Source organism: Physella acuta, unplaced genomic scaffold (assembly GCF_028476545.2).
Source record: "Physella acuta isolate Inbredline_101_S28 unplaced genomic scaffold, ASM2847654v3 ptg000466l, whole genome shotgun sequence".
Lineage (NCBI taxonomy): Eukaryota > Metazoa > Mollusca > Gastropoda > Physidae > Physella > Physella acuta.
In genome coordinates this window covers 859,786-887,500 of record NW_026731985.1, presented here as the reverse complement: position 1 = coordinate 887,500, position 27,715 = coordinate 859,786, and the positions used below count along the sequence as shown (strand labels likewise).

At 31.6% G+C, this 27,715-nt stretch overlaps 3 protein-coding genes across 9 annotated transcripts in view; 2 read left to right on the top strand and 1 right to left on the bottom strand.

Annotated features, from left to right (window-relative positions):
• LOC131943769 (uncharacterized) overlaps nt 1-715 on the top strand; it is an 11,683-nt gene extending 10,968 nt beyond the window's left edge. For both annotated transcript variants that reach the window (XM_059304037.1, XM_059304036.1), the window contains 2 exons: nt 103-199; nt 404-715. In XM_059304037.1, the coding sequence (XP_059160020.1) occupies nt 103-199; nt 404-624 (318 nt within the window). In that variant the 3' untranslated portion in view covers nt 625-715. The remainder of the gene's footprint in view (nt 1-102; nt 200-403) is intronic.
• A 225-nt stretch (nt 716-940) lies between these two features.
• LOC131943760 (centrosomal protein of 120 kDa) lies at nt 941-12,902 on the bottom strand. The gene is made up of 23 exons (XM_059304019.1): nt 12,691-12,902; nt 11,109-11,380; nt 10,725-10,842; nt 9,925-10,073; nt 9,616-9,810; nt 9,100-9,219; nt 8,480-8,566; nt 7,752-7,956; nt 7,481-7,594; nt 7,194-7,296; nt 6,875-7,024; nt 6,452-6,569; nt 6,182-6,249; nt 5,934-6,018; nt 5,088-5,255; nt 4,860-4,949; nt 4,606-4,698; nt 4,164-4,276; nt 3,977-4,025; nt 3,753-3,875; nt 3,348-3,479; nt 3,132-3,244; nt 941-2,803 (listed from the first exon to the last, which is right to left on the bottom strand). The coding sequence occupies exons 1-23, from the start codon at nt 12,734-12,736 to the stop codon at nt 2,560-2,562; spliced, it is 2,955 nt and encodes a 984-aa protein (XP_059160002.1). The 5' UTR covers nt 12,737-12,902; the 3' UTR covers nt 941-2,559.
• A 74-nt stretch (nt 12,903-12,976) lies between these two features.
• On the top strand, nt 12,977-27,237 carry LOC131943765 (casein kinase I). Of its 6 annotated transcripts, XM_059304029.1 has the most exons (14): nt 12,977-13,065; nt 13,205-13,856; nt 15,411-15,451; nt 15,787-15,856; nt 16,004-16,015; nt 16,191-16,339; nt 16,470-16,704; nt 16,954-17,124; nt 17,250-17,398; nt 17,846-17,929; nt 20,115-20,213; nt 22,606-22,709; nt 23,405-23,459; nt 24,180-27,237. In XM_059304029.1, the coding sequence occupies exons 2-13, from the start codon at nt 13,670-13,672 to the stop codon at nt 23,451-23,453; spliced, it is 1,350 nt and encodes a 449-aa protein (XP_059160012.1). In that variant the 5' UTR covers nt 12,977-13,065; nt 13,205-13,669; the 3' UTR covers nt 23,454-23,459; nt 24,180-27,237. The 6 variants fall into 6 exon arrangements, with proteins under 6 accessions (XP_059160012.1, XP_059160015.1, XP_059160009.1 ...); XM_059304032.1 differs by lacking the exon at nt 20,115-20,213; XM_059304026.1 differs by lacking the exon at nt 23,405-23,459.
• The last annotated feature ends 478 nt before the right edge of the window (nt 27,238-27,715 follow it).

The following is a 27,715-nucleotide window of genomic DNA, read 5'->3' as shown; positions in this document are numbered from 1 at the left end:
TCTAAGCATTTTATTGAGTGTCCATTGTAATGAATTTAAAATTGATTACTGATCAATAAATGTTGGAGTCTTGTTAATGAATACATTATTTTGTGATGTTAGATGGAACGGATAGAGGACTTCAAGTTTTTTATCAGATCTATCCAGTCCCAGAAGTTACAAAAAGCCATGGAAAAGGAAATGTTCCTGAATCAGAAAAGTAAGCTTTTGGATATCAAGTTATTGATCTCAGCTAACATAAAATTGTTGATCCCATGCAATATCTGTTGCAATATTTTTTTAAAATTAGCTAAATATATTCTACAAGAATATACCATACCTTACATAAATGATTATTACTGCTAAACCCTGTCTGCTTGTTGGTAGTTTATTAAATGCAAATGATTTATTTTCTACATTTCAGTCCAACATCTCCACAGATCTATGGCCCAGCATGTCGCGGCTATATACCCAGATGTGGCCACCAATGACGATGACTGTTCAAAGATTTATAAACTGATACACCAAGAAATGAATAAGAAAGTGGAACCAAAGAAAAAAAGGAGATACTACATGAGATTAGCTTGTCTAGCAAAGAGGCGGAGGTTAATTGATTATTTTTTCTATCATGTATGGTGGTTCTAAGCCATAGTGTCGTTTAGTAAACTAGTATGACCTTCTGCATGTAACTATGTTGTTTTCATAAAAAATTTAAAATAAACTTTTGATAAATTCATTCACCATTTGTACTGTGTTTTCATGTGTAGAAAGTTGGTGAAACAAGGCTTTAAAAATGAGGTGTAAACCTTAACAATCATCACTTACTTAATTAAAAAAGCCACATAGAATGTCCATTTTAGTAACACTAGAGACACCAATTTAATAAAATATTTATTGACCAGTGAAGATAATTTAAAACAATATTACTTACAATCAGACTATGTAGCATATATATATATATATATATAATATGGACAGTGTCAAGTAAAATTTGATAAATAAAATCTATCACACTATTTTCAGTGTCAACATTGGCTGCTGTTGTATTATGGACCTATATTACAATAACTGTTACACAAATGTCAACATACATTTACAAATGTACAGTAGTGGTTAACAGGACGGAGGTGACACTACCATGTCACAATGTACATAGTTAGTGTCATAAGGAATTGTTAATATATATTTTTACCAGCTAAATGTTAGACTGAGTATAATTTCATACAATAATTTGTATTATCTTGTGAGAATGGAGCCTGCATAATGTGGGTGGAATCAAAGTAGAATTGAATTCATCACCATTAAGTACAATAGCATTATGCAAAAATCACACAGCATCAAGCAATCAACTTCTGTTTAACCTTATAACCTTACGGATCTGTTTATACAAACGGTTCTGTCTATCCAACTCAGCAATGATCATGCCACATTAAGGGGATATGCGCGACAAAAAACCACACAATTTCTTGTTTTTCGTCATGATGGGTTTCTTGCACTTTTGGATACTTTGTCCATTTTTGTATTTGGAAAATAATAACTTTAAAGAGAAAAAAAAATTTTTAGGTGTTTAAATTACCATTTTTATGACCCTGTTAATTAAAAAAGAATCAATTTTTCCCAATCTTATACGCTCTCTATGAAAAGTTTTATATCCGTCATCATATTGTATTTGGCATCAATGGAACGCTGAATTTCTCCTTTATTTAATAATCTTAATTTCCATCATCTCGGAAACACCCAAAGCTTACAATCGGCTTTGCAGTTTACACAGATATGGTATTTTCGTGACCTACTTTTCGTTACTTTTGGCTGTTTTTCTCAGTTCGAATGTTTTTAACACTATAAAGCCTACTACTTTTTTATTTATTAAACAATCGCAACCATATTTTCAGTAATTGTTCTTCGTGCAAAAATACAACTTTTGTCACTAGGGAATTGTGATGGCTTACATAGAAAAAAAGTATTTGCTATTTAATATGCACATTTTGAAAATTTTGAACACTAAAAATGGTACGATTTTGTAGACTTTGTAAAATTCTTACTAGTAGCTATTTCAAAAAGTTTTTGTGACAAAAGTTTTAATATATCCTGGAATATAAGCAGTTTAAATTTGATTGTTATAGGTGCATAAATAAAAAAGCCTTAGCATTTTTAAAAGTACCAAAAAATTCAAAATGGCGGAGGTTTTTTCGAGTTCCCATGACAACCAAAATTGTTTTCAACCCTTTTTTGCTGTTTAATACTTACTTTTATATGCCAAACATGATAAAAGTTTTCAAAATGCTTTAGATATTAAATTGTAAAAAATAGGAAAAAACATAGCATATCCCCTTAAGCAGTCACCTCCCCTTGTCCAACAGCATCAAGCTATCACCTCCCCTTGAGCCCTATAGCCTCACGGATCTGTCTATCCAACTCTGCAATGATCATGCCACATCAAGCAGTCCCCTCCCCTTGTCCTACAGCATCAAGCTATCACCTCCCCTTGAGCCCTATAGCCTCACGGATCTGTCTATCCAACTCTGCAATGATCATGCCACATTAAGCAGTCACCTCCCCTTGTCCTACAGCATCAAGCTATCACCTCCCCTTGAGCCCTATAGCCTCACGGATCTGTCTATCCAACTCTGCAATGATCTTGTCCTGAGATGTGTAAACCCCAGTCCTCAACAATGTATCTCTCTCCTCTACAAGCCTTGCCACATGTTCGTCCACTGATGTATCCAGGTCCAGATTTAATGGCTTTCCAAAGACATCTTTAACCACAGGAATCTTATTGGAACCTGAGGTGTTACCAAGTCTTTCTTCTTCTATCTGCTTCAGCCTTCAAAGAAAAAAAACAACATTGAAGTCCATTTAAAACTACCCAAACAAAACAAACAACAAACTAAATTCACTTTTTTACAGCTACATCACCAGAGTGATTAAATCAATACTAAAACTTAGAAGAAATTTTTAGTTTTAAAGATTTAAATTCCAATTTATTAAAACAAAGACATATAGTAGAACATAAAAACTTGAAGCAGATTATTTGGAATCGGGCAGGATAAAGTTTGGGCACAGCTCCCTGTGTCAGAAAGTTTTAATTCATCCCCCCCCCCCCCCCCAATGAGTTTTTTTTAGCTCCCCAAATGACAGACACCAAGCCTTACTTGTTGATTTGTACTTTGATTTCTTCCAATTCTTTGCTCTCCTTATTGACAATCTCTTTCTCCTCAGCAGCCAAGTATCTTAGCCTCATGTGTTCCAGTTCTTGCTGCTGGCGCTAATGATGACAAACATGCATTAGTTTTTAATCTGAACACATTCTTATCTTTGTTTTTTTATCTTAGTAAAGTTGATCAAACAATAAATAAAATAAAACCTACTAAAAGCTGAGCTTTGGCGAGATCCTGTTCTTTTTGTTTCAGTCTGGCCACCTCTTTGAGTGCCCGCCCCCACTGCTGTTTGTAGTGGAGCTTTGACTTGCTGGCAGCATCTAGTTTTCTCTCAAGTTCAAGCTGAAATATGTAATTAAGCTCGTTAATGTCTTTTATTCAATTACAGATTTTACTCTTAAGCATTAATTACAAAATCTGATGATGGAAACTAACAAAGTGAAGCTGAAGTACATTATATTAATATTCCTAATAGACATTTTTCAATCACAAACTGAAGTGGGCCTCCATTTAAAAAAATAAAGCCTTAATGACATTTTGTGTAAACTCGATTTGGTGTAAAAATCACATTGCTGAAGATTTAATAAGAAAACAAAGAGGAGGGCATCCACAGACCTTCTCCATGTTGAGCAGGTTGATCTCAGATTGTAGCCTGACCTCTGGGGTTTTGGTCTGCTGCTCTTTGTACAAGGAAAACTCTTTTTCTAAAGCTCGATATTTCTTTTCACTTTCATTCAGCTGAAATTTAACAATGATAATAGCTTTGATATAATGATGATCATTGACATAAGTTTGCTTTTTGACTGATCAACAACATAAAGTCATGTCAAGTGACTTACCTCTTGTTTGTATCTGCTGCAAATTTCCTCTATTTCTTTTAACTTCATTCTGGTGTTTAAAAAAATGTGTAATTACAAACTTTGTGTAGGATTGCCATTGATAACAACTATTGGCCACATAAGTTATTGTTTTTTGTTATTGATGGCAACAAAACATACTTAAGTAACTGATGGGCACAGAACTTACTTTTGTAATTCAACTTGATGATCACAATCTTCTTTCATCCTCCGAGATGCTTCTTTCATCTCTTGAAGTTTTCTGTCATGTTCTCTCTGGAGGTCTGATCTGAGTTTCATAACCTAAACATAAATGTAGAGAAACTAGATATAGACCAAGCATCATGGTATGTCATTCAGAGAAAATGTTTTAAACTATGGCAGTGTTGAAGGTCTAATTTAATTAAAGTAAGAATTGTTAGTCAACTCTAATTTACCTCATTTAAAATAAGATTCTTATTGATATGAAAAATTATGTTATAAGCAATGTACATTGTTAAAGTTTTTCAGACCATTACAAGACAATTACTGACCAGACTTAACATTATACCAACCACAAACCAAGTGTTTTTTTGCCAGCAAGTGAGACATATAGGCACTTTATAAGACTGTAAAATAAGGCACTAATTTACCTCATGTTCATTTAATGCCAATTTTTTCTCTCTTTTCTCCAAGTCAGTCAGAGTATTTCTCAGCTGATCTTCTAGATGTTTATATTCTGCTAGCTGAAAGTAAAATCAAATCATAAGCTAGTTATATGATGTTAATGTTTTACTCATAAATTCTGTAGTAACTGGTGAGTTATTTGTGAATATTTGTGTCACACGTGTGTGACTTACACAAATGTAACAGTAACAGGTGATTGATTCGTAAAATTATAACTCACCTTCTTCTGTGTGAGTACTTCCCGTTCTGTATCTCTTTTCTTCCACTCTTCTGCTAAAGTTCTCATGTGCGTGGCCTCTTTCAATTTTAGCTGTTAAAAATAAAACTTAGCTGTTGAATACAAAGTTACAATCATAGTTTTTTGGATAAAGTTAGAGAAAGCTTAGAAAATGGAATTATAAAAACAATGTGTGTATCAGTGACAGGCAACTAGCTAGATATCACAGACCTTTTTCTCAAACTCTTTCTCCTGATTCTCTTTCCAAAGTTCCAGCTCTATTGCAGCTTGGTACTCAGCTGTCCCCCTAGGGCTGCTGGCTCCAGCTGTCTCACCATTACTGTGGAAGGCTTGTGAAGCTGCACCTTGGAATTCCGAGGCTCCAGAAAATGCATGATTCTAAAGGATTGAGATTTTAGAACTTTTGTAAAGATGTTACTTTATTTTCTTCATTCACAAAACATTCTGGGGATCAGCCAGATAAAAACGCCAAACTCAGGGTAAAATCAAACAAAAGTTTAAATCAGAGATGTGACCACACCATGAATCAAAATTAAAAAATACATTAGACCAGTCTTACAAGGTTGTTGGCAGCTTTTATGTACTGCAATTATGTAAATTCACAACATTATTGTATCAAAAAATAGATTAATTTGGCTACTATCTTAAATAAAAGAAGTTTCTGTTTATTCGAAAACATTAAAAACATTTTAATTCACAATTTATAAAAATGATAATTACAAAATCATGATACATTGTTGCGCAATTTAAGAACTATTTAAATTATCTAAGAAATTTTAAACAAATCCCTGAGAAACTTTTTTAATTAACTTAATGAAATTATAATTGACTAATACTAATATACTTTACTGAAAAGGCCTATTAGACTATTTGAGACTGACAGTGACATCATTTTTTAATTTTTCCCCAAATAAACAATATCAAACACATTCTCTGAGCAACTGAGATTATAAAATCAGTAAAAAAAATAATCTTGAAAATCATAAATGTCCTTAATAGAACTGTTTCATATCCCTGTTGAATCTACAACTCAAACAAAATGCCTAAATGTCTTACCTGTTGAGTACTAGTGGCTGATTTTATAGGTCCCCAATCCTCCAAGCTTAGAACAAGACTAATATCTGCACATTTTTCTGATTGCCTTAGAGAATAGAGAAAACAAATTTGCACTTAAATTCTACAGCAGGTCCATTTGACTTAACTGATAAACATAAGAATAGAAACAGTATATTAGCATGTGCAATGGATCTAAAATTGTAAAAAAAAGTGTTGTGGGTAAAAAGCTAGTGACAGAGAAAATATACCCATTAGCTGAGTATACAGGGATCCTATCAGATGCCTCCTGTCTCCATCCTGTTACTCCTGCTGAACTCTGAGGAAGATAAAATTTTAGGCTGTAATCAGGGAAATCTTTTTTGTTACGTCAGGTAATTACACTCAGTCATATCAGAGTTTAGTGTCAAATTATGCCATGGTCTAATGATAAAAAATTTAATGCTATATTGCCATGAAAATTATGACCTAAAATCTTGAGAGTAGTGAATAAAAAAATCTCTCAGTGAATAAAAACTTACCATTAATCGCATCCTATCAGCTGATATAACAATATTTAACGGTAGTTTAGCTGTGCCAATCAAAATATCCTGTGACAGCTGTCTATCTCTATGCCACACCTCCACAATGAGAGGAACTCTACAAAGAGAAATATATATGTTTATAAATGAAATATAAAAAGGTAAAATTGCTAAAGATATTTTATAATGAGTTATTTGTCACAGAGTCATATTACTTCAGGGTGTAAGTATATACAAAATTTGTAGATAAAATATATATGAAGTGTCACCGACTTTTACCAAAAGAATATTGTTCAACAGACTTCTACTGATAAATAATGTATAACACTTCTACTGATAGAATATTGTTCAACAGACTTCCATCGATAGAATAATGTATAACAGACCTGTACAAATAAAATGCTAAACAAATGTGCTACATACCTTGTGAATGTGTCCTGTAGCTGCTGCATACTGCATGCAAAATCAAAGGCACAGAAAGACTGAGGGAGTAGAACTTCTGATCCTTTCCTAATCTCTACAGGCGGGTGGGTCAAGATTGGGGCAGCACTCCCAAAGAAAGGATACACATATCTGGACCATTCAAGTCACATTTTTATGCATCATCAATAATAGAAACAGTTACAAGAAAAATGAAAAAGCTACTACATATGAATTTTTTTTTAAAGCTGTTTTTAAATTAAGAGATCATTGAAAATGTATTGAAGTCTAAAACAGCACAATACGCTGAGGACACACTTACCTGAGAAAAACAAAGCATGTGTTTGTGGAATGCTGGTCCCTGATACTGCGCAGGTCAATGCTGAATGTAAAGTGATGTGCTTGTGGTGGCATGCTCACTTCATCTTCAAACATCAATATAATCATTAGACACACAAACAACTGTAAAAATCTGTTTACATGAACTACTGTGTAACAACCATTCTTGTGACAGCAGATCTTTCAGAAATTATGTCAGGCAATTAGGTAAAAGAAATTTTTGTTGCCTACATTTAAAATAAATTAAAACTATTTTTTTTTTTAAATTACATTTTTTATCTGGCAACAAGTTGACTTGGTGACCTCTAACAGGTGATGTCTGCTGCCATTGTGCTGCAGGCCTTGACCCTTTGTTGACTTTTTGTTCCTGGTGTTTTGTTTCAACTAAAAATATAGTTTTTATTTAATTACATGATAAACTAAAATCTAAACTAGGTTTTAAAACTGAAGCTTTACTGAATTTAAATGATTTTACAAGTTTTAATAAAGTGATTTCTTTTAAATCTGATTGAAAAACCATTTAAAAAATCTAAACACAAACCTTTTTGTGGTGTTTGAGGTTCTGAAGTTTCTTCTGTAACACTGTCCAGGTGTTGTTGAGCATCTTCTTGTTTTTTCTCCTTTTTCTCTGCCTGCACTTGTGCTGGTTTGTCTGGTTTAGTTGAGGTCATGTGACCATCAACAGTTGCTGCTGCACCAGTCACAAGCACAGCTTGCTGGTTTTCTTTCACTGGACTCTTCACGGCCTGGTTTTATATGACAAAATCAATATGGTTTTAAACACAGTTGGCAGGTTTCTGCTGTGATTTCAATAACTGACCATAAACAACATGTTTTATTTGACAAATGGGTAGGACGTGGTCAGGTGGGAGGAGGCAGATGAAGCTCATTAACTGAAGACAGCAACTTCTCTGGAGAGCAACTCTAAATCAAACAACTGCTGCCTTGCTGATGTTTGTGAATGAACAAAGGCTTTGGAAGCACATCCAAAAAGAAAAGCTGGCTGCAATATCTGAGTCAGCTGACCATACAAAATCTAACTATTGGCAAGTAATAATTATTATGTTGGAGGAAATCCCCTCCAAGGTTACAATTAAGAATGAAGAAAGAAAAAAATATGCAAATGATGGTTTTATCTACACCAATCAATGCCAACAGACTCTTACACTGGACAAACAAACCACATCTTCTGTTATGAGAAACATTTTGATGGCATCCTTAAACTTAGGTAATACATCACAAACATCACAGGATGCTATTGGTACCTACCATATCTTCCTTCCTTAGCACAATAGAGACTCCAACAGATGGGGATGGAACTGGGTTGGCTTTATTCCACTTGTTGGCTGGGAACAGCTAGAGAAAAAGTTAACGAATTCAGTAACACAAACTAGATAAAAGTTATCCACTTCAGTAAAACAAATTTGCTAACAGTTAACCAGTTGAGTAACACAAATTTGCTAACAGTTAACCAGCTTAGTAACACAAACTAACTAAAAGTTAACCAGTTCAATAATACAAAATTGCAAACAGTTAAACAGTTCATGGGGATTTCATATATTCAAGCCATATTCTTTAAACATTAATAAAAATTATTATTGAAAAAGAAATTAAATTGAAAAACTAGCAATAGAAAATGTACTAAAGTTATTAGTGTAAGTAAATTTCCTCTTTAGACCTAACAATCCATTAGGCAGAAGAGTAGAGTAAAAGTAAAGTTCCCATTTTGAATCTGACAGCCCATGGGGCAGGTGGGCTAGAGTTCACCTGTTTCTGTGACCGCCACATATAAAAGCGTAGTGTGGTCAGCATTATGCCCAGCCACCTGTATTTCCCCCACTCAGGGACAGACTACAGTCACAAGTCTGAAATGAGTGTATGTAACACACCTGAAAAGCACCTTCAATGGTAACAGGTTTCATATAAATTTCTGTACTGTCTGGCTTGAGCAATCCACCTAGAGGTATATCACAGTTACCCAGTGACTGGTCACCACAACACAGGTGTATCTAGCACAAAGTAAAGGGACAGGTAAGATAAATCATTAGGAGATGCACTTTTTAAAATGTACAATAATTATGAGAAGTTTACTTTGCTGATTAACTATGATTATTAAATATGATTAAATCATAAAATGTGTAACCTATGTAAATTAGTTAAACTGGTTTAGCTACAATCATAAAATGTGTAACCTTTGTAAATGAGTCAAACTGGTTTAGCTACAGTCATACAATATGTAACCTTTGTAAATTAGTTAAACTGGTTTAGCTACAATCATAAAATGTGTAACCTTTGTAAATGAGTTGAACTGGTTTAGCTACAATCATAAAATGTATAACCTTTGTAAATGAGTTAAACTGGTTTAGCTACAAGCATAAAATGTGTAACTTTGGTATTCAGGTTACCTGTAGGCCTGGCTGCCTTGAAAAAAAAGACCTAAGTACATCAATACTGCTGCGGATTTTCACAGAAGCCCTTTCTGCTGGGAAGCTGGGGTTTACTAAGTCATGAAAAGGTTCATTAGTAACATCATTTCCTAGTAGTGAGTAGTAAAAAAAGAATCCTCCACTTGAGTTGAGAGGTGTATTGCTGGGAATGAGCTGAAATGTATAAACATTTGTATATAACTTGTAGGTTTATGCTATATATAGTTTGTATATTTATTCTCAATTAACAATCAACATGTTTAAGAAAGATAATTCAGTACTCCTTACCTGTGGCAGGTTGGTAGCATAAGCTATTGTTATAGAAAGAACAAACTGCTCTGTGCATGTCTTTGCTGGACCAATCTGGTAGTAGCCATCTTCTTCATTGAGGACAGGAACTAGTGACTTAATTTCTACACCTTTAGGCACTGGGGGTTCTGATTTGTTTAAAAAATATTTAATTTGTTAAAAGGTTTCTGATAGCTATCAATGCTTATTTAGAAACAATCTAGATAAAGGAAATTTATATAGAAACAATAATATAAAGCATTTAACAATCAATAACCATTATTCTACTCAATGGCATCACAAGAGAGGGTGTCACCAGGTGTCAAAGATTTCATCAGTTTTGTTTTTGCTTTACTGTCTTTTTAATGCATTAAAAAGATTATTAAAATATTATTAGAAAGATTTGTTAATATTCATTTTAATTTTTTTACCTTTCACCAACTAGAAATTTAATAATTTGAATTATAATTTGATATTTAAGTTTTTAAAACAATTAGATCTAGTACCAAGTGTGAAAACATCAATGAAGACAGCTCACTTAGTAAAGTGGCTAATCAAATAATCACTACTATTCAATCCTGTTATCTCCCTTTTTGTTATTTAATACAGTAGTTTTTAAATTAAATTTTAATGTCTAATCTAACAAGATAGAAAATTGGATATTCTTGCATTGATATCTGGAAATCACTGCATTATAAGTGGGACAAAATTGAGTATCAAGATTTGACAATGCTTTTGCCAACTGTAGGTGGAAATGGCTCTCAAGCAGGCAGGTGTGAATGTAAAAAGTAGTTGTGTACCTGGTTGGGTGAGTGGTGCAATAGGTTGCTGACCTTCCTCATCTAAATACAAAGCTAACTTCATTTCAGCTTTAGTTTTATGATATTTGCTGTGCAGAAGCTGGTACCATTTGCCAACCTACAGAAATAAATTATAAATATGACACATTTTTATCATTGATTTTCAGCCATAACAACATTTTAAAAATGCAACTTAGAAATTAAACACTTCTTAAGTTTTTATTTTTAAATTAAAAATTTATACAATTTCCAATCTGTGCCACTGGATTTCTCCATTACATTTCTTCACCATTGTTTATTGCAATCACTCTAATTTTTAATTGTCCTAAATACATATTTTAAAAACTTTCTTCTAATTTATCTCGAGAACAAAATTAAGCTTACTGGTTTATTGGTGGCTGCTGATCTTAGATCTAGAACAATATACCCAACAGATTCTTTCATTGTGGTTTCAGTATCATAAGCATAACACTGAATTTTAATAGAACTTCGCTGCAATCGATGTTGCTGTAAAGCTTTTTTATCTAGCTCCCAGGCTAGTTCTTGATTGATATCTGGCACCTCAGCATGAGGCACTGGGTCAGTAGACAACAATTCTCCATCAAACTTTGCCTCCACAATCAGCTTGTGTCTTGACCTTTTTGGAAAGCCGCGACCTATGACAGAATTTATACACATAATTTATTAAAAGCTTCATATAAAAAGAATTTTTATATTATTCACAACAGTTTTATTTTAAACTTACTAAAGCTTACATTTTCCCCATTAAAGCCAGGACAGAGAAAAAAACTTAAGTTAGTGCCAGGTAATATTGATATTGGCAATAATGACTTCATAAATTACGATGAGTTCATTCAAGGGAGAATTCTGTGATGATGTGTGGCAAGGGAAGCTCAGAAAGTGTGACATTTATTAGTATGAAGTCTGACACAGACTAGAAATTAAATATTTTTAGTAACAGTAAGTCACTGGGAACTTGCGTCAGATTAAGCTAATTGATGACTTGCCAGACAGTAAATAGCCTGGTTTTCGTTACTTTCGTCAAATTAGTTTCAGGCTAAATTTGGTGCTTCTTAACTTATAATTGATATTGAGATCTAGATTCTACTTTGCAGTGTAATAGATAAAATTAAGATATAATTTAATTTCAAATGTGATGCACTTACAGACTGGCAACACTATTATCATAATATCATTTATGGATTACCCAGGCATAGTTTTTAATAAAATAGAATAGTGCAAGCAAGTAGAGTAGAGTAGATCTCAACAGATCTAGAATTTTATTCTCAAGACTAACTAAAATAATACGTAAATAGCTGCTTCTGTGAAAGGGATCGGCGTGGTCAAGTCGGTAAAGCTCATGGTTGATAAACAAAAAAATCTAGAGTTCGAAACCCTCGGGCAGATGAGGCTTGTTTGCTGGGGGACAGCCACTCTTCTAGGAGAGACAACTCCAAAATCAAACAACTGCTGCCTTATAGCCTGTTCTTAGTTGGACAAAGGCTAAGGAAGCAGATCCAAAAAAAAAGCAGGCTGAAATCGGAGTCACTGGTATCAATGGCGCATAACTAGTTGACACGTATAATTAATTCATGTGTTGGAGGCGTGGTCGAGTAGGCAAAGCTCAAGGTTGTTAAATTAAAAAAAGTCGCGAGTTCAAAGCCTCAGGCTGGCAGATATTGAGATAAGGCTCTATCCATTCCAACACTAAAAATTAAGAACGAAGAAGAGAAGCTGCTTTTGTTGTTTTGGTTATCCTAGTTTTAAAATATGCGACAATTAATTATAATATAATTATATTAAAAACAGACTGTTGATGTGCTGCTTGTATGAAACAAGAACGGGCATGTCAGCCAGGGGGAAATCTTACGATCACGAATGAATGGAAACTTGAAATTTTCTACGTAATCTAAGAAAATCACAGAATGTTAAAGATATGTTATAGTTTCTTTTTATTGAGATGTACCTTCTATTACAGAAATTACGGCCAAATATTTTCTATCGCTTCCCATGTTACTAATTTAAGTTTTTCATTCAAAACTTATTCATGAATTGTTCAAAACATCCGCCATATTTGTTTATGCGGAAGTGACGAAAAATATCAGCTGATGTAAATTTATTTCTGTAGAAAGCAATGTATGCGTTATTGGTTGTCTTATAATCAAGGGAATTTTAGTTTGAGGGTATTTTGACAAAGCAATTTTATAATTTTCAAATGATCAATTATTATAGGGAAACGTAAATATTAAGTTCGTTCCGCCTGGATACGAGGTCTCGACTTGCGCAGATGACTGCATCTTTTTACACTTCCGGTTATATATTGCTACGCCAACATAATCTAGTACGCTAAATAAAATAATTTGAGATAGAAAACCTTTTTTATTGTATATAATTATATTTATAAATTCTGTTTCTTAAAATATGTTAAGGGTGGACTAATAGTCTATGTTTAATTGCATATTTTTTTTAATTTACTGTAGGGCGCATTGATCATCTCCGGCGATAACTGAGTTATAAGGCGCTTGTTACTGCTGGACAAAAGACAGGAAAAACAAGTAGAGTGTATTCTGTTTGTTTGGGAAATCTGAGAAGAGTCTTCGTTCATTACAAATTCTGCCAGAATGTGATTGCTTGTCATTTCTTTAATGTTCTAAACTTTCGAAATTCACGAAATAATGTATGAAAAGACCCATAGAGTGTTAATTAAAATATTTTTAGATGGGGCAGCCACACAACTTTACTCATGAAATTTTCTTCTCACTAAAACAACTGAGACTTAGAAAGAGATCATTGTCCCTTTCTTACTCAGAAAACTGTAATCACAGTTGTCAAGTCCAGTCCTTGATCTTGCAGATAAATCAAGTCTCGCTCAATAGTCCTTATTGTCTATGATTAGTTTCGTCTAATCATATAAATAAGGACACTTTTGTTTTTAAATTTTCTAAATGACTACACCGAAAAAGGAATTCGAGAAGCAAGACGAATCAACTCGAAGAAAGTCTGCAAGTTCTCGCGGTATGCATAGCTCACAGCGCCCAGGTTCTTCCAGTAACACTGGAGTGTTGATGGTGGGTCCTAATTTCAGAGTGGGCAAAAAGATAGGTTGTGGAAATTTTGGAGAATTAAGAGTGGGTGAGTATTTAAACGGCAGTAGTAGTTTCCGCTACTTGTAAGAACATTGGTAGGACATAATTGAGTAATATTGTAAACTTAATCCCAAGCCCTGAAATTAGGGTTATCAGCAGAAAAAAAACTTCATGCTTAAATCATTCCTTAATGTCACGTAGGCCTAGATCTATATGTATTGTCCTACCTGTGTTTTTACATGTACCCTAATTACTGATCAACAGTAATATGTAGTCCATTTGGATTGAAGTTATATGGTACTATAACTTTTTGTCAAAATTTTAAGATGTATGGCTTTCTTTTATAAAAATAAATTAATGATAATAATGCAATTTTTGGTGTATTCTGATTATTAGGCCTAATTAAATCTTTTTTACCATTGTCCACTTTTAATTTTGTTTCAATTCTAAAAAATGTGGGTGACATCTTACAGTTTAATTATTAGGTGGTGCTGGTTACTTCGGGTAGAATCTTGTACTCTACTGCAATGATGTCCCCATTGTGTTTATTATATGTCTTTATTTTTAGTGATAGGTTCAAATCATTTGACTAGTCTTCTTTATGTCTACTACTGACTGGTATGGGAAAGCACACAGAGAGAGTATAGTCTCTGAATGCATATACTCTCCATCCTATTATTTTTAAAGAATATTTTAGCGGTTTAAAAATAAATACATAATAGTCATGTTTAGTGATACAGTAAATTACTGTATCACTGAACCCATTATGTATGTATTACTGAGTAATACAATTATAAACATTGTGTGCTGAAAAGACACATAATTTAACTTTAACAGCAAGAAGCTGGTCAGTTACTGTGCTTTACAGTAAACAAATGCAGATCACCTGTAAAAGAAAATATTGCCTTCCATTCAGTCTATGGAAGCCTCCTGTGTAGGATCAGCTTTCTAATTATGTATGTCAGAAAGGTCATGTTAAGGCATTTATTATTACAGCAGTCACATTTTAAAAAAGAAATAATTTATAGCACTCTTAATTAGAAATACACCATAAATCTTGAGTCTACATAAGTTGTCATGCTCATTGCTATTTTCAGCTTCTAATGTCCTTCTAAAATTCTAAACAAATAAATAAGGCGTACATAATGCAAGCATAAAGATAAATCCTAAACCTTTTTTTTAAAACTCAAATGATTCAGTTTTACATTTTTATTTTTACATTGATAGAATACTAAATATAGTTAAAATTACTTATTAAATAACCAAGTCTTATTCTATTCTCTTTTGCTTAAACCAACAGTTTTTCAAAATATTATGAGAAGTAACTTTATATCTATACTACATTATTACTTGTCTATAAATTCTATTGGAACAGTATTACTTAATCTTTTACTGTCATCTCATCTTTAGCCTCTAGCAAGATAATTTACTAGAATTATTGGTAGTTTTTTTTTTTTTTAATTATATTTTGTGGAAATGAAATGTGTGAGAAATATTATTTGGCTTATAATTATTATTTTTTATGTTGATGGTCAAAGGCAATGAATAAACTTTTTTTTTATTGGAACCTATGTAATCATTTTTCAATTCTTACTTTCAGGTAAAAATCTCTACAACAATGAACATGTGGCCATTAAATTGGTGAGTCTCTCTTTAAATAAGTTGACACAACTACTTTGTATTTAGAATGTGTCACTGGCACAAAAAATTATATTTGGTTTTCTTAATTATTTTGTGCTGTTTTCTATCACTTAAGCTCTGGTTATATACTATTTCTGTCATACATAATAGAGCTTGGTCAAGTTTTTGTTTCATTCTTGTGTGTTGACCTTCACCCTGCAGGCTTGTTGAGTGTCCCCAATGTTTTCTAAACCACTCTATAGTCATAGAAAATGCTAAAAAAAAATTTAGGGTCATAAAGTTTTTAAGTAAGCCAGTGAGATAACAAATTTTTATGAGGCTAACTTGTGTTTTAGGAACCTATGAAGTCAAGAGCTCCTCAATTACACTTGGAGTATCGCTTCTATAAACAGCTTAGCCAGTCAGGTAAGCTTTACATTTTTAAAAATAGTTTATGCTTTTGCTGTTTTACAAATCTTTAAGCTAAGTTATATTGTTCAACATACAGTGCATTTTTTAATAAGTGCTAAAATAGTAATTATACTAAAGACCTACTACTTCTTTTTTTTTCAGGTTCAGTGCCGGGTGAGTACAGCAAATTGTTTGGCCTTTTGAATAAAGCACTGGAATAGGTTTTGTTTTACTGACTCTCATATAAGTAGTTACTGCCAAAAAAAAAGAAGAGATTTATGATTGTAAGAAAATAGTATTTTAACACTTGTGTGTTTTTATGTTGTTTCATTTTTTGTATGGTTTTCAGAAGGTGTGCCAAATGTGTTCTACTTTGGTCCTGTGGGAAAATACAATGCTCTTGTGTTGGAACTTCTAGGACCCAGTCTAGAAGATCTGTTTGATCTCTGTGATAGAAAGTTTACTCTTAAAACAGTGCTTATGATTGCGATTCAGTTGGTAAGTTCAACTTTTTCCATTTTTCTTAACAATTTAGCTGCTTAGCTATGTGTAAAAGATAATTTGTACCAATCATTCAGTTGTTTTTTTTTTTTGTCCTTGTGTGTTTCATTATTTTTCTTTCTTTTAGATAACACGTATGGAATATGTCCACTCAAAGCATTTGATATACAGAGATGTTAAGCCTGAAAACTTCTTGATAGGAAGGCAATCCACTAAAAAGCAGCATATCATTCACATCATTGACTTTGGTCTAGCCAAAGAATACATTGACCCAGAAACTCACAAACATATTCCATATAGAGAACATAAAAGCCTGACAGGGACAGCAAGATACATGAGTATAAACACACATCTTGGCAAAGGTAAGTAGATTTTTATATTGTACACTAAGTAAATGTTTACATGTTAAACCATATTGAAAGAAAAAACCTTTTATGGCTTTGAGATGTGATAGCTAGACGTTTGTAGTTGCATATTTTTATATTAGTAAAATCATTAGAACTAGGACTTAAAACAGTATTTGAACATCTGCTTTATTAATATTAAATCTTAAGCCAATATGTTTGTGGATCTCATTGCTTAAAAGAAAATGCAATTAAATTTTATTATAGAACAAAGTCGGAGAGATGATCTTGAAGCGCTTGGCCACATGTTCATGTACTTCCTTCGTGGCAGCTTGCCTTGGCAAGGTTTAAAAGCTGACACATTGAAGGAAAGATACCAGAAAATTGGTGATACTAAACGGGCTACACCTATAGAAGTCTTATGTGAAAATTTCCCAGGTAATTTAGTTTTTAAAGGTAAAATTGTTAAAATTATTTCATTACAGTTTTTTAACTTGTAAGTAAGTGGAAATGGTTACATACAGATATTTACTTCTCTAAATAAATAATTTTTTTCTTTTCAGAAGAACTTGCTACATATTTACGATATGTTAGAAAGTTGGACTTTTTCGAAACCCCGGACTATGATTATTTGCGACGGCTTTTTACAGATCTCATGGACAAAATGACTTATGTTTGTGACTGGGAGTTTGACTGGGTTGGAAAACAGATGGTTAGTTATTTTGTTGCAATTTCCAGTTTGTATGTGTTTCTTCTTGATGTTCCAGAACGTTGGTCCATTTCTTTTATACTGAAATTCTTAAAACTTTTTTGTACAATTTTAGTATTAAATATAGTCTAGTAAGTTTTGTCTAACTTCTATAATTGCTGTAGATGATTTCTTTTGTGTCTTTCTTAATATCCTGTTTTTGTTTTCCTGTAGATGCTTTCCCCTGTATTTGTTACCTTTTTATTTGAATTAAAAAAGCTGTGAATTACATTTTTTTTTTAGTTTTACGTGCAAATATTTGCTGGTTATTATTTGCTAGTTTCATTTATTTTTTTAAAATATACTCAGTAGAGGGATGCTAGGTTTGGCAATAATTACAGAAGTTAGTTTAAATTAGAGCATGGCCTCTCAGTCAAGAAAATGCTTAATTCTTCGCCTTTCGATCGCCAGTCCACCCCACAGAGTGTTGTTGAGAATACTGTATCTCCACAGAGGGAAGTCAACCAGGGCAGAGATAGGCATACTGCCCAGCAGGTAACTTTATCCTCAGCCCTATATATGCTGGACATACCTGTAACTCTCTGCTCTTTCTCATTTCTTCCTCTAAGGAGTAATGAATGAGCATATGTGTAAATGCACACAAAATTCTTTTCCTAGTTTGAAGTTTTTAATGCACTTTTTAAAAACTTTTATAGAAGTAACATTTTTAAGTTTTCATTTAATTGAAGTTGGTTTAGAAAGGTTTCATTACTTCCTTCAGAATGCTTAGTATTAACATTTCAGATTTGTATCATTAATCCCAGCAAAACCTTGATGAGTATTAAACTGTCTATACCTAGATGCATGTTGCTGCAATTTTAAGATAATAGATTTTGAAAATATATTTTAACTATTCACTAATGTTAATGAGGAAACTAGCAGTTAGTTCTTTTAGTGAAGAGAATCAGGTTTTGTCTTTAATGTTTTTTAGGTTATGAGGATTTTTATCCTTTTTTTTTTGTTTTTGTGTGAATTTTAAAAATTTATACTGATTTATAACATAATCTATTTTCTTTTAGAAATATTTACTTGTGTTTAACTTTGTTTTTCTTGCTTGCTTATAATGCTTATAATTTTTGAATAGCAAATTGTTTTTCTCAAAACAAATTATGTTCTTTTCTTGTTCAAATTTTAAGGGGCAGAAGTTAATACTTGTTATGTACATAAACATAAACAAGTTGTTTTAGCAATTTGAAGTTCTTTAAATAATAGGGCCACTGTTAAAGACAACTGCTTATTTTTTTAGTATAACTTATTTACTAATGCTACTTTATGTGACCATTTCTTGAGAATGAATTTTTTTTTTTATAAAGGATCTTAAATAAGGCAGAATGAGCTAATGTAGACACTAAGCTAATTTACAATATAACTTTGTAGTGTAATGTTTACAGCCATTTATTATTTTATCTGAACTTTTTAAGACTTCTAACAACCTGTATTTACATACTCTGATTAAACCAATAATTAAATTGTGAAGTAGTCAGCCTGTCAATTATTTGCTGTAGCATTTACCGATGATTTTTTTCTTACCTTACAGCTTTTTAATTTAATAATCAAGTTAAATATTTTAATGTGGAAACAATGTTTTGATTTTAGTTGGATATGGCAATAGATTAGTTCTCTAGCTTTATAAAAATTCTTGTAAGAAGTTTGAGCATAACAACCAGTTACCTTTTTAAAAATACTTTTAAGTTGTTATAACTTCGCATCTTAAAAAAAATGTATTGAAGTTTGAATACCAGTGGATAATGCACTGAATGTATTCTCACGGTTGGCGTGTCTATACTAAAATGTTCAATTTTCAGAATACCTTACACATTAATACTCTTTCTGTTACATCTGATGTTTTGAGTGTCGGGTTTGCATGGAATGATAACTATATTAACATTGTTCCTAAACGTTTATGATTTACTAAAATATCTGAGCAAAAAGTCTCTGCATGGATTACTTTATTAAGTTCTGGTGTGTCAAAATTAAGCACAAAGAATATAAAGTGATAAACATTTATTTTTTAATGTGAATATCAAAGAGCTGAGCCAAAAAAATTAAAATAAATATGGTTTGTACATCCAGTTGTCATATTAAATCATATTGCAAATTCCCAATATAATATATGCACTAGGGGTGTACATTTGCTACATGAAAGAACTTTCTAGGCAAAATTAGTGAATAAGTAGCAACTATGAAGTGTACTGAGAACAATAGCACTTTAAAAAATGTGTTTAAAAATATAACATACTATATAGTAAACAGAAAATCCTTTACTAAACTTTTTAGGAATTATTTATCAAACATTAAATTTTAGCATGAAAAAATATAGATTTAGATATAATTTTAATCAATTTTTTGTTAGCTATTGCTAAAAATTCTTGTAAAAGTAATCGTTCCCTAAAAAAGCTTCCCTCATTATACATTAAAATATATTGGTTGCAAAATAGGATGGTTTGAGCAATAAGTATGGCTTTATAGGATAACCATTGCCATTGGAACATGAAATTGCTAGTCTAAATCTTTATTCTTCTACTTGTAATCTTGTTCCTGTTGATAGCATGTAGCTCCTATGCTTAGTGCCTTGGTTATGATCCAGCTGTCAACTACTGACTACTTTTGAGGAGGGACCCTCAGAAACTAAAATGATCTTCTCTTTATCTTTTCTTAACCATACTGATTTGCCTTTCAGGCAAGTTCTAATCAAAGGGGTCAGCATGCCTGGGGTGAACAGCCAAGACAATATCTAGGAGACAACTTGGCCTCTAATAGGCATGGGGGTTCCGTGCAGGTAGGCTTCCTTCTCTCAACCCAAGTAGGGACTGGCTTGAGGACATTTTCCTTTTGCTTTCTTTCTAGGTGCTGCTTGTCAAGGGTGTCCCTCCTACACTCATGTCACTAGTAGCGCACAGCATGCTAGATTTATATCTTTTTTGGTATTTTTCTCTCCAATGTTTAGATGTTTTGATGCTTTTATTATTTTAACATTTATTAGGTTCATTTACTGAGCGATAGAGATACAATTGTTATAATGTCTTAAATTGGCAGTTGTTTTCTAATCAGCATGCTTAACTGTTAAAACCTAACATTATTTTTATAGTTTACGTTGAGGTGTGATATTTTTTATTATCTTAAGGGCTTTTTACTATGGCAATACATGGTTATGTTAAGAATTTTAAAAACAAAAAGTAATACGAAAGCTTGTTCAAGTATGTACTTTTTATTTAAACTATAATGTGCTATAAATATTATGTTCTAAAACACTCTTATTCTGTAAAAAAAAAATTGGTGAAGTTTTAGTGCAGAAAAACCTTTTATCAACCAATATATATGGAGTTCATTCACTTAAATTTGTGCTTAAGTTGATAGCAACAAAAAAAATTCAGTAACAAGCAACTGTACACATTAAAAACTAAAACACTATTTTGTTTTACTATTATGTTGTTAAATATTTTGTTTTATATTTCATATTAGCTAATTTTTTTGTTGTCTTTAATTGAACTTTGTGTTTAATTATTCATAATGATGGGTGTTTGAAATTAAAGATCTGTATATCCCCTAACCATCCATTAGTTTGCACTTGATGCTAAAAATGTAAAGAATGCTTTTCAGAAATTGGTGAATACAAGCTGGCTATCTCCTCTAAATGAAATATTGATTGGGTTAGTGAAGTTAACAATTGGTTAGATGATGATGATTTTGTGAAACACAACTCAGAATAGAAACTAATGTATAAAGTTCAATATAATTTTTAAAATAGACTACTGTTGCCTTTATTTTGTTGTTTTGCCAATAGAAAAAAAAGAGAGGGGGATATCACTTCTTATCATTACTTGTTATTTAATCAGTAGGTATAATTCATATTGCTCTGTTCACACATTTAGTCCATCTTACATCACTTAATCTTCATCAGACATTCATACTCTCAAAACATGGCTGCTCTTTAAATATCTAGATTTGTTTTTAAAGTATATGTTTACTCACTTTGATTGGTCACATTAAGATATAGCAAATAATACTCATAAGCTCTTATGAAAATTTTCTTTAAACTTTTGACTAGTTAATATGAGGAAAATTTTAAAAATAATTTATTTCAACATACTTATCCCATATCCCAAGCTTTAAAGCTTACAACAGTTAATCATAAATAACATTGTTCCTTAATTAGTGAATCATTGATTAAGTTTTAAACGTGTGTTTAATAACTAACAGATAATTATAATTATTTTAATAAAATTGTAGGACATAAAACAATGTATACATTTATTACAGCATGCCACTATAACTTTGTTGTATTATTGTGTTGTAACATTATGATTCAGTGCACTTATTTTCTTCATATTGTCCTTGAGCTTGAAACAGTTCTGATGTGTCTTTAACAGAACAAGAAACTTAATTTTTTTTTCAAATAATTCTAAATTACTATGTAATTCATTAATTGGCTGATAAGGATTTTTTATCTCTTTGCACTAACAAAAATGACAGGAGCATTTGGTTGTTTTCTCTGCTTAACAACTGATACAAAAAGACATGTCTCAGTTAGAAGTATTACTTTATTTCTTACAGTTTTGAATGATAGCTAATGGTATCTAAAGACACATAGTATTGAAAAGCACTTTTTAAGCTTTTACATTTATTTATCGAAAATACTAATCTAAATGTAATTAAAATCTTGAAAAGCTATTATTTGCTATCTAAATACTTTATGTACTGCATGACAATGTAGACAATCCATTTTAAAATGTCCTGTTTAGGTCAGATTTTTAAGTTAGATATGTCTAATAGTGTTGTACGTAATTAATTTGCTTGTTAAACATTATTGTAGTTGTTTTGGGTAGTGCTTAACAAATTGCAATATTATTAGAAATGTTTGGAACATAATTTCTTAGGAATTTTGCATGTTATATATGTTTGCATGCTTTTACTCATATTTTGCTGCAAAAAAAAGATGAGTAAGTTATTTGAAACTAATTTTAACAGTGTGTTACATTTCTTACATTGAGTAATACATTTTCTGATTTAATAACATGCAGTTCTAGAAGTTGTTTTTATTTAACTGTTTAGATAGTATGAACATTGCTCAAAGATTGTTTCAGATGTGCTCATTATTTTGTCAAAATATTTTTTACATTTGAAAGATGGCCATCAATGTTTATGATTTATGTTTTGTGCTTATTTTTCAGGTGGTAAGTTCTACTAATGGTGATCTTGCTCCAGAGGACCCTAACACTCAATCTAACACCCCCATTACTGCACAGCCTGAGGTTGAAATCAACGATGAAACTAAGTAAGTACTTTTTAATTTTTATACTTCCATGTAGTTGCTTTTTAAGTTTGTTAATGTTTGTATTCTTATTTAAAAATGTATGTTCTTAAGCAAATTCAACTTTTATAGCACCCAATTTGTGATAGTATTTTTTCCCTTTACATCATTGGGAAAATATTAAAAATACAGATTTAATAAACATATCAGAAGCCTGAGCTTTTCAAAAATAATTGCAGTAATAAAATTAAATGGCTGAAGGGTTTTATAAATTATCAAAATTAAATGGCTGAATAATTTTATCGTTACTTTTATTTTGTATAATCAACATTGAGATGGATAAATATTATTTATATTTTATCTAATTAATTGACATGATTTCCTGTAAATGGCATGTTGTTTTTTTTACATAACTTTGATAAAACAAACAATTATTATCAAATAAATTAATAAATTCTACAGGTGTAAAATGAAAAATATAACCTAAAAAAAAACTGCTAAGTTGGATTACTCCAAACACTTTCCAACTAAATGGATATATTCACTTTAGATCTGTTCATGATAGCTGTATTTCTTTTTTATGATTTCTAATTTCCATGACTACATTCCAAAATATTCATGCTGCTAAAAAACTGAGGATCAAGACATTTTTTTCTATTTTTCTTAGTCAACCTATCATGAGCTTTTTTTTCTGGACGTCCACTTCTATCTTCTTGCAGGTGCTGTTTCTTCCGCCGTCGCAAGAAGAAGAAGGGACGCCGCAGTTAAAAAGTGGTCTGTTTTAATTTTTTGAAGTAAAAAAAAACTAACTTTCTAATTGAGGAAACTAATACAGCTGCTAAAACTAATACAATTTAAAGATTGCCCTCCACCTACTTTTTTAAAAATGTTGAACAGTCTCAATTAATTTTAAATTTTTTCCTAAATTTCAGTGATCCCAGTCTTTTATTTAACAATGAATGTACCAGTAGCATGATTCTCATTACACCTCTGGAAATTTTTTTAAATGACATACTTTTCATAAAACTCACCAACTCTCATTTACTCTTGGTTGTTGTTTTGTTTTTAATCTTTTCAAGTTAATGTCTTAAATTCAAAGTAAACTTATTAATTTGAAATCAAGTCTAATTTTACATGTCTGATCTTTGTTAACAAAAAAAAACAGCAAGTCATAATGTTATGCTGTATTACATACTCCATTTAAATTTTCTTGTAACACATATTTGTACAAACCTTTTATAAAAGACAATATTTAAATAATATAGCCATAATCACAACTGTAGAGTTTGTTAAAACTAACATACATGTAACAAAAAAAGTTAACTAGCTATACCTAGAAGCTTTTGAGATTAATTTATGAAATGAAATATGTTATGGTTTTATGCTTTTGGTAATAAATATTTTATTTTCACTATTACTTTGATGATCAATAATCAGTTATTTCTTTTCCACCTGGAATGTTAAGATTTAAAACATACTATAATTATTTTCCAGGTGCTGTGGTTGCTTTAGGTGGAAAAATTCTCGACCGCGCGCTAAATCTAAACGCCAAAAATGACAAAAAGCACTGAGTCACCAGAGGGATGTCAAACAATTGAAACCACTTGAGCTTTCATGTGATAGTACTTCAGCTGAAATTTCACAAAGTCCTCTTCATTCTCATCACTACAATATTAGAGAAGACCTAATAGTCCATGGAGTCCCAAGATGCGAGGCGTGGTGTCTTGTCTGCATGTCCTCAGCTGCAAGAGATGTTACTCTGGGTGGACACATCAACCAAACATTTTTGTAACGCATCTTTCATTTAGTAATAAGCAAACATTTTGATTGGAAACTTTTGCTGTCTTCTTTGAAAACTACTGTAGCTCGTCTTTTGATAATAATTGCAGTATAAATCTATTTTATTACACACATTTTTATTTTTAATATTTTAAAATACTGACTATTTCACTTTGGTAGTGTACAATGTTGTTTCCTGTAGTTCTCTGTTTGGTTTTTAATCTCATCTGACCATGTTCTTGAGGTTCAAGTCATTATGTGCCATAGAACCTTTCTGGTGTTAAGCTGCAGTTTTATTTCTATGCGTATACCTGACCAGATCAGCAGTGTAGCAATCATTTGACAAAGACTTTTTGTACTTTAAAAAAAAATAAGCCACTTAAAGTAATTACTAACTAGATCTTTTTTATGTGTTCAAGTTGATGTTTAAAGAAAAGTTTTTGATGATTGTAGTATTAAGTCTGTAACAAAGAAAAAGAGCTCGGGTATAAAAAAAAATAATTAGGATAAAAATAACAGCTAATGAAATGTACAAGTCTTAGCCATAAATGGTTGGCACTTCATGCCCTCTAGTGACTCAGTGATAAGTTTTACACATATGCATGTTAATGTACATACTTTTCATTTTTTTTTCTTCATTATTTGTCATGTTTGTTCCTCCCCCATCCAATGATGTAAATACTAGCTTGTAGTTTATACTAGTTACACTGGGCAAATATTTTTTTTGGATTTGGATTGCTTTCTTTACACAAATTTGTTCTAATAACAATTACAAAAATGCTTTTGATGATGAGCTAATTTCTGAATCACCTGAACATGTTGTAAATCATTATCAATAATTGTGATTTGACAATGATCCTACCTAAAGCACTCCATTTAATATTACCTGATAGTTTCTACAACTCTGGGAAGCAGTTTTTCATCATAGCACTTGTTTGCACAGTTCTGTTGTTAAAATGATATGGACCGGTACCTGTTGTATTGAAGAAAATTCTTCCCAGTCTCTTTAACATTCTAGTGCTGCTGATGCCGTAGGGAAGGTTCAAGTGTGTTAAATCATTGTATTTTGTGTTTGTTCCTAGGTTTTTAACACTCGACACCAATCAATGGTGAATAGTTAATATATTTATATTTAAGTCATTTTAAAAATTCCTTGTAAAAGAAGTTTCATATTTTATTGTGTGAGTATTAGTAATATGCAAATATTTGCTCTATTCTATTTTAAAGAAGTCCTGTTTGTTCCAAAAAAAATAATGATATGAATGAAGAAATAAAAATGTTCTAAACTTTTATGTAGTTGTGTGCTAGACTTTTTGCCTGTTATGGCATTGGGCTACATGTAAATATTTTTATATAAAAAAATGATTGCATCTGTTCGCTAATCAGATCAACAGGGTGAAACTTGTTTAGAATAACTGTTTTAAAGTAGCATTAGCTGTATGTACTAACAGTTTATATTCCTATTCTAAATTAAAAGTGAATAATGTGTACTTTTTCCTTTAACTATAATTATGTTAATTAAGCAGCTCTAAACACGCACAGCACCTCAGTAGTTTGCTTTCAGATTTTAAAATATTCCTGATAAAACTGCATTAATTACTTTGTACTGTTTTAGTTTTTTCATGATGGTTTAGGAAGACAACTATTCAGAATTTTCAGTTTAAAGTAACATTAATATTAACAATAATTAGAGTAGAAAATTCAATATCTTCAAGTATAATAATAATAACCATTGGTTTGATTACCATTGGTAAACAAGTTCTGTCACTAAATTTAATTATACTATACTTGATGTATTTTATTTCATTAATGTAGATAGCTAGTCTTTTTTTTTTTTTTTTTAGTTTTTTATTTAAAAATTATAAAGCAAAATAAAATATACATCATTCCATTTTTTTTAAATCTAAGCAAACATTTAACAATACCTAAATACTAAGAAATATATTATTTAAATTCTGTTCTAACAGAATCCCTCAGCTGTGTAGACACAATCTTAGACGCTGCTTCACTACTTGATGTTCATTCACTACTTAGTCCCTTCTCCCTGGACAAATGTATGCTCGTGATGGCTATTTTCTTATTTCATTGAATTGCTACATATTTATTCATGTCCATTCAAGACATATCTCCAGGTCGCATCCCAAACATGACAGTGCTGTACAATATCTAAGGTTACAAGATTATTTTATGCACAGAGCTATTTATGATAGATGGTCAACATTTAGGTTAGTGTTTGAATCTCCTTATATGTCACCGTTACACATTTTTCTAGTTTCAGTTTTAAGTGAAGATGTTTGTTTTCCATGGATTATCACTTAACGACTCTAGCTCTGTTCATTTTCTATTCCAAGTGCATTTGGGAGATAGTGTGCTTGTTCTGAATGAGCCAATGTTACATAGAAATATTTGTTATCAAGCAGTTATATCTGGTCATCCTTATAGACACTCGTATTGCCTGACAACACTTGTAACTTGCCCATGTATTTTTGTAATCAAGAGTTGGTTCTGTCAAAGACAGTGCTATCCTTATACATTATGTGGTTTGAGATGTGCACAAATACATTGTGATGAACATTATTTTTCTTCTATGGAAAATGTGCTGGTGAAAAGTCTTGTGTTGTATTATGGTACCATCTTGGTTGCCTGTATGTTTTTTTTTTTTTTTTAAATTTGCTTTATAAAGCCTGGTTGAGTTCAAATGTGAATGTGTGAATGGTTTTTGGCAAGATATAAAACATTTGTACATGACCAAATAAACAAAAAAAAAATGTTAGTTCGATGTCTTCTTTTTACTTTCTGTATAAAAATTGATTGGCTAACCACCAAGGGTAGTAGTTTTTTGGAGATATTTAAGAAAATACTCTATACTGCTATTACAAGTGTTGCACAGTATCAGTATTTTAAAATTCTGCCAAAATGGAGTATTGTTCAGCAGGTTTTTCTTTTGGAAAACTAGATTATACATATACCTTGCTATCAATATTTCGTGCATGCCTTCGTGTCAGACAGTACATTTAGCAATGATATTATTGCATTTTTGGTGGGTCAGACATAATATCCGTGATTTGTATTATAAGAGGAATTCAAGAAAACCTGCTTTTCAACTCAGCTGAACATTCTGATCAACAATATCCAAAACTGGGCTGCTGAAAGTAAGTAAAATGTATCCACCACCACTCCACCGACCAAGATGCTGATACGTTTGATGACCAACTCGCTTGACACCAGTCATACCGAAATAGGAAAAATAG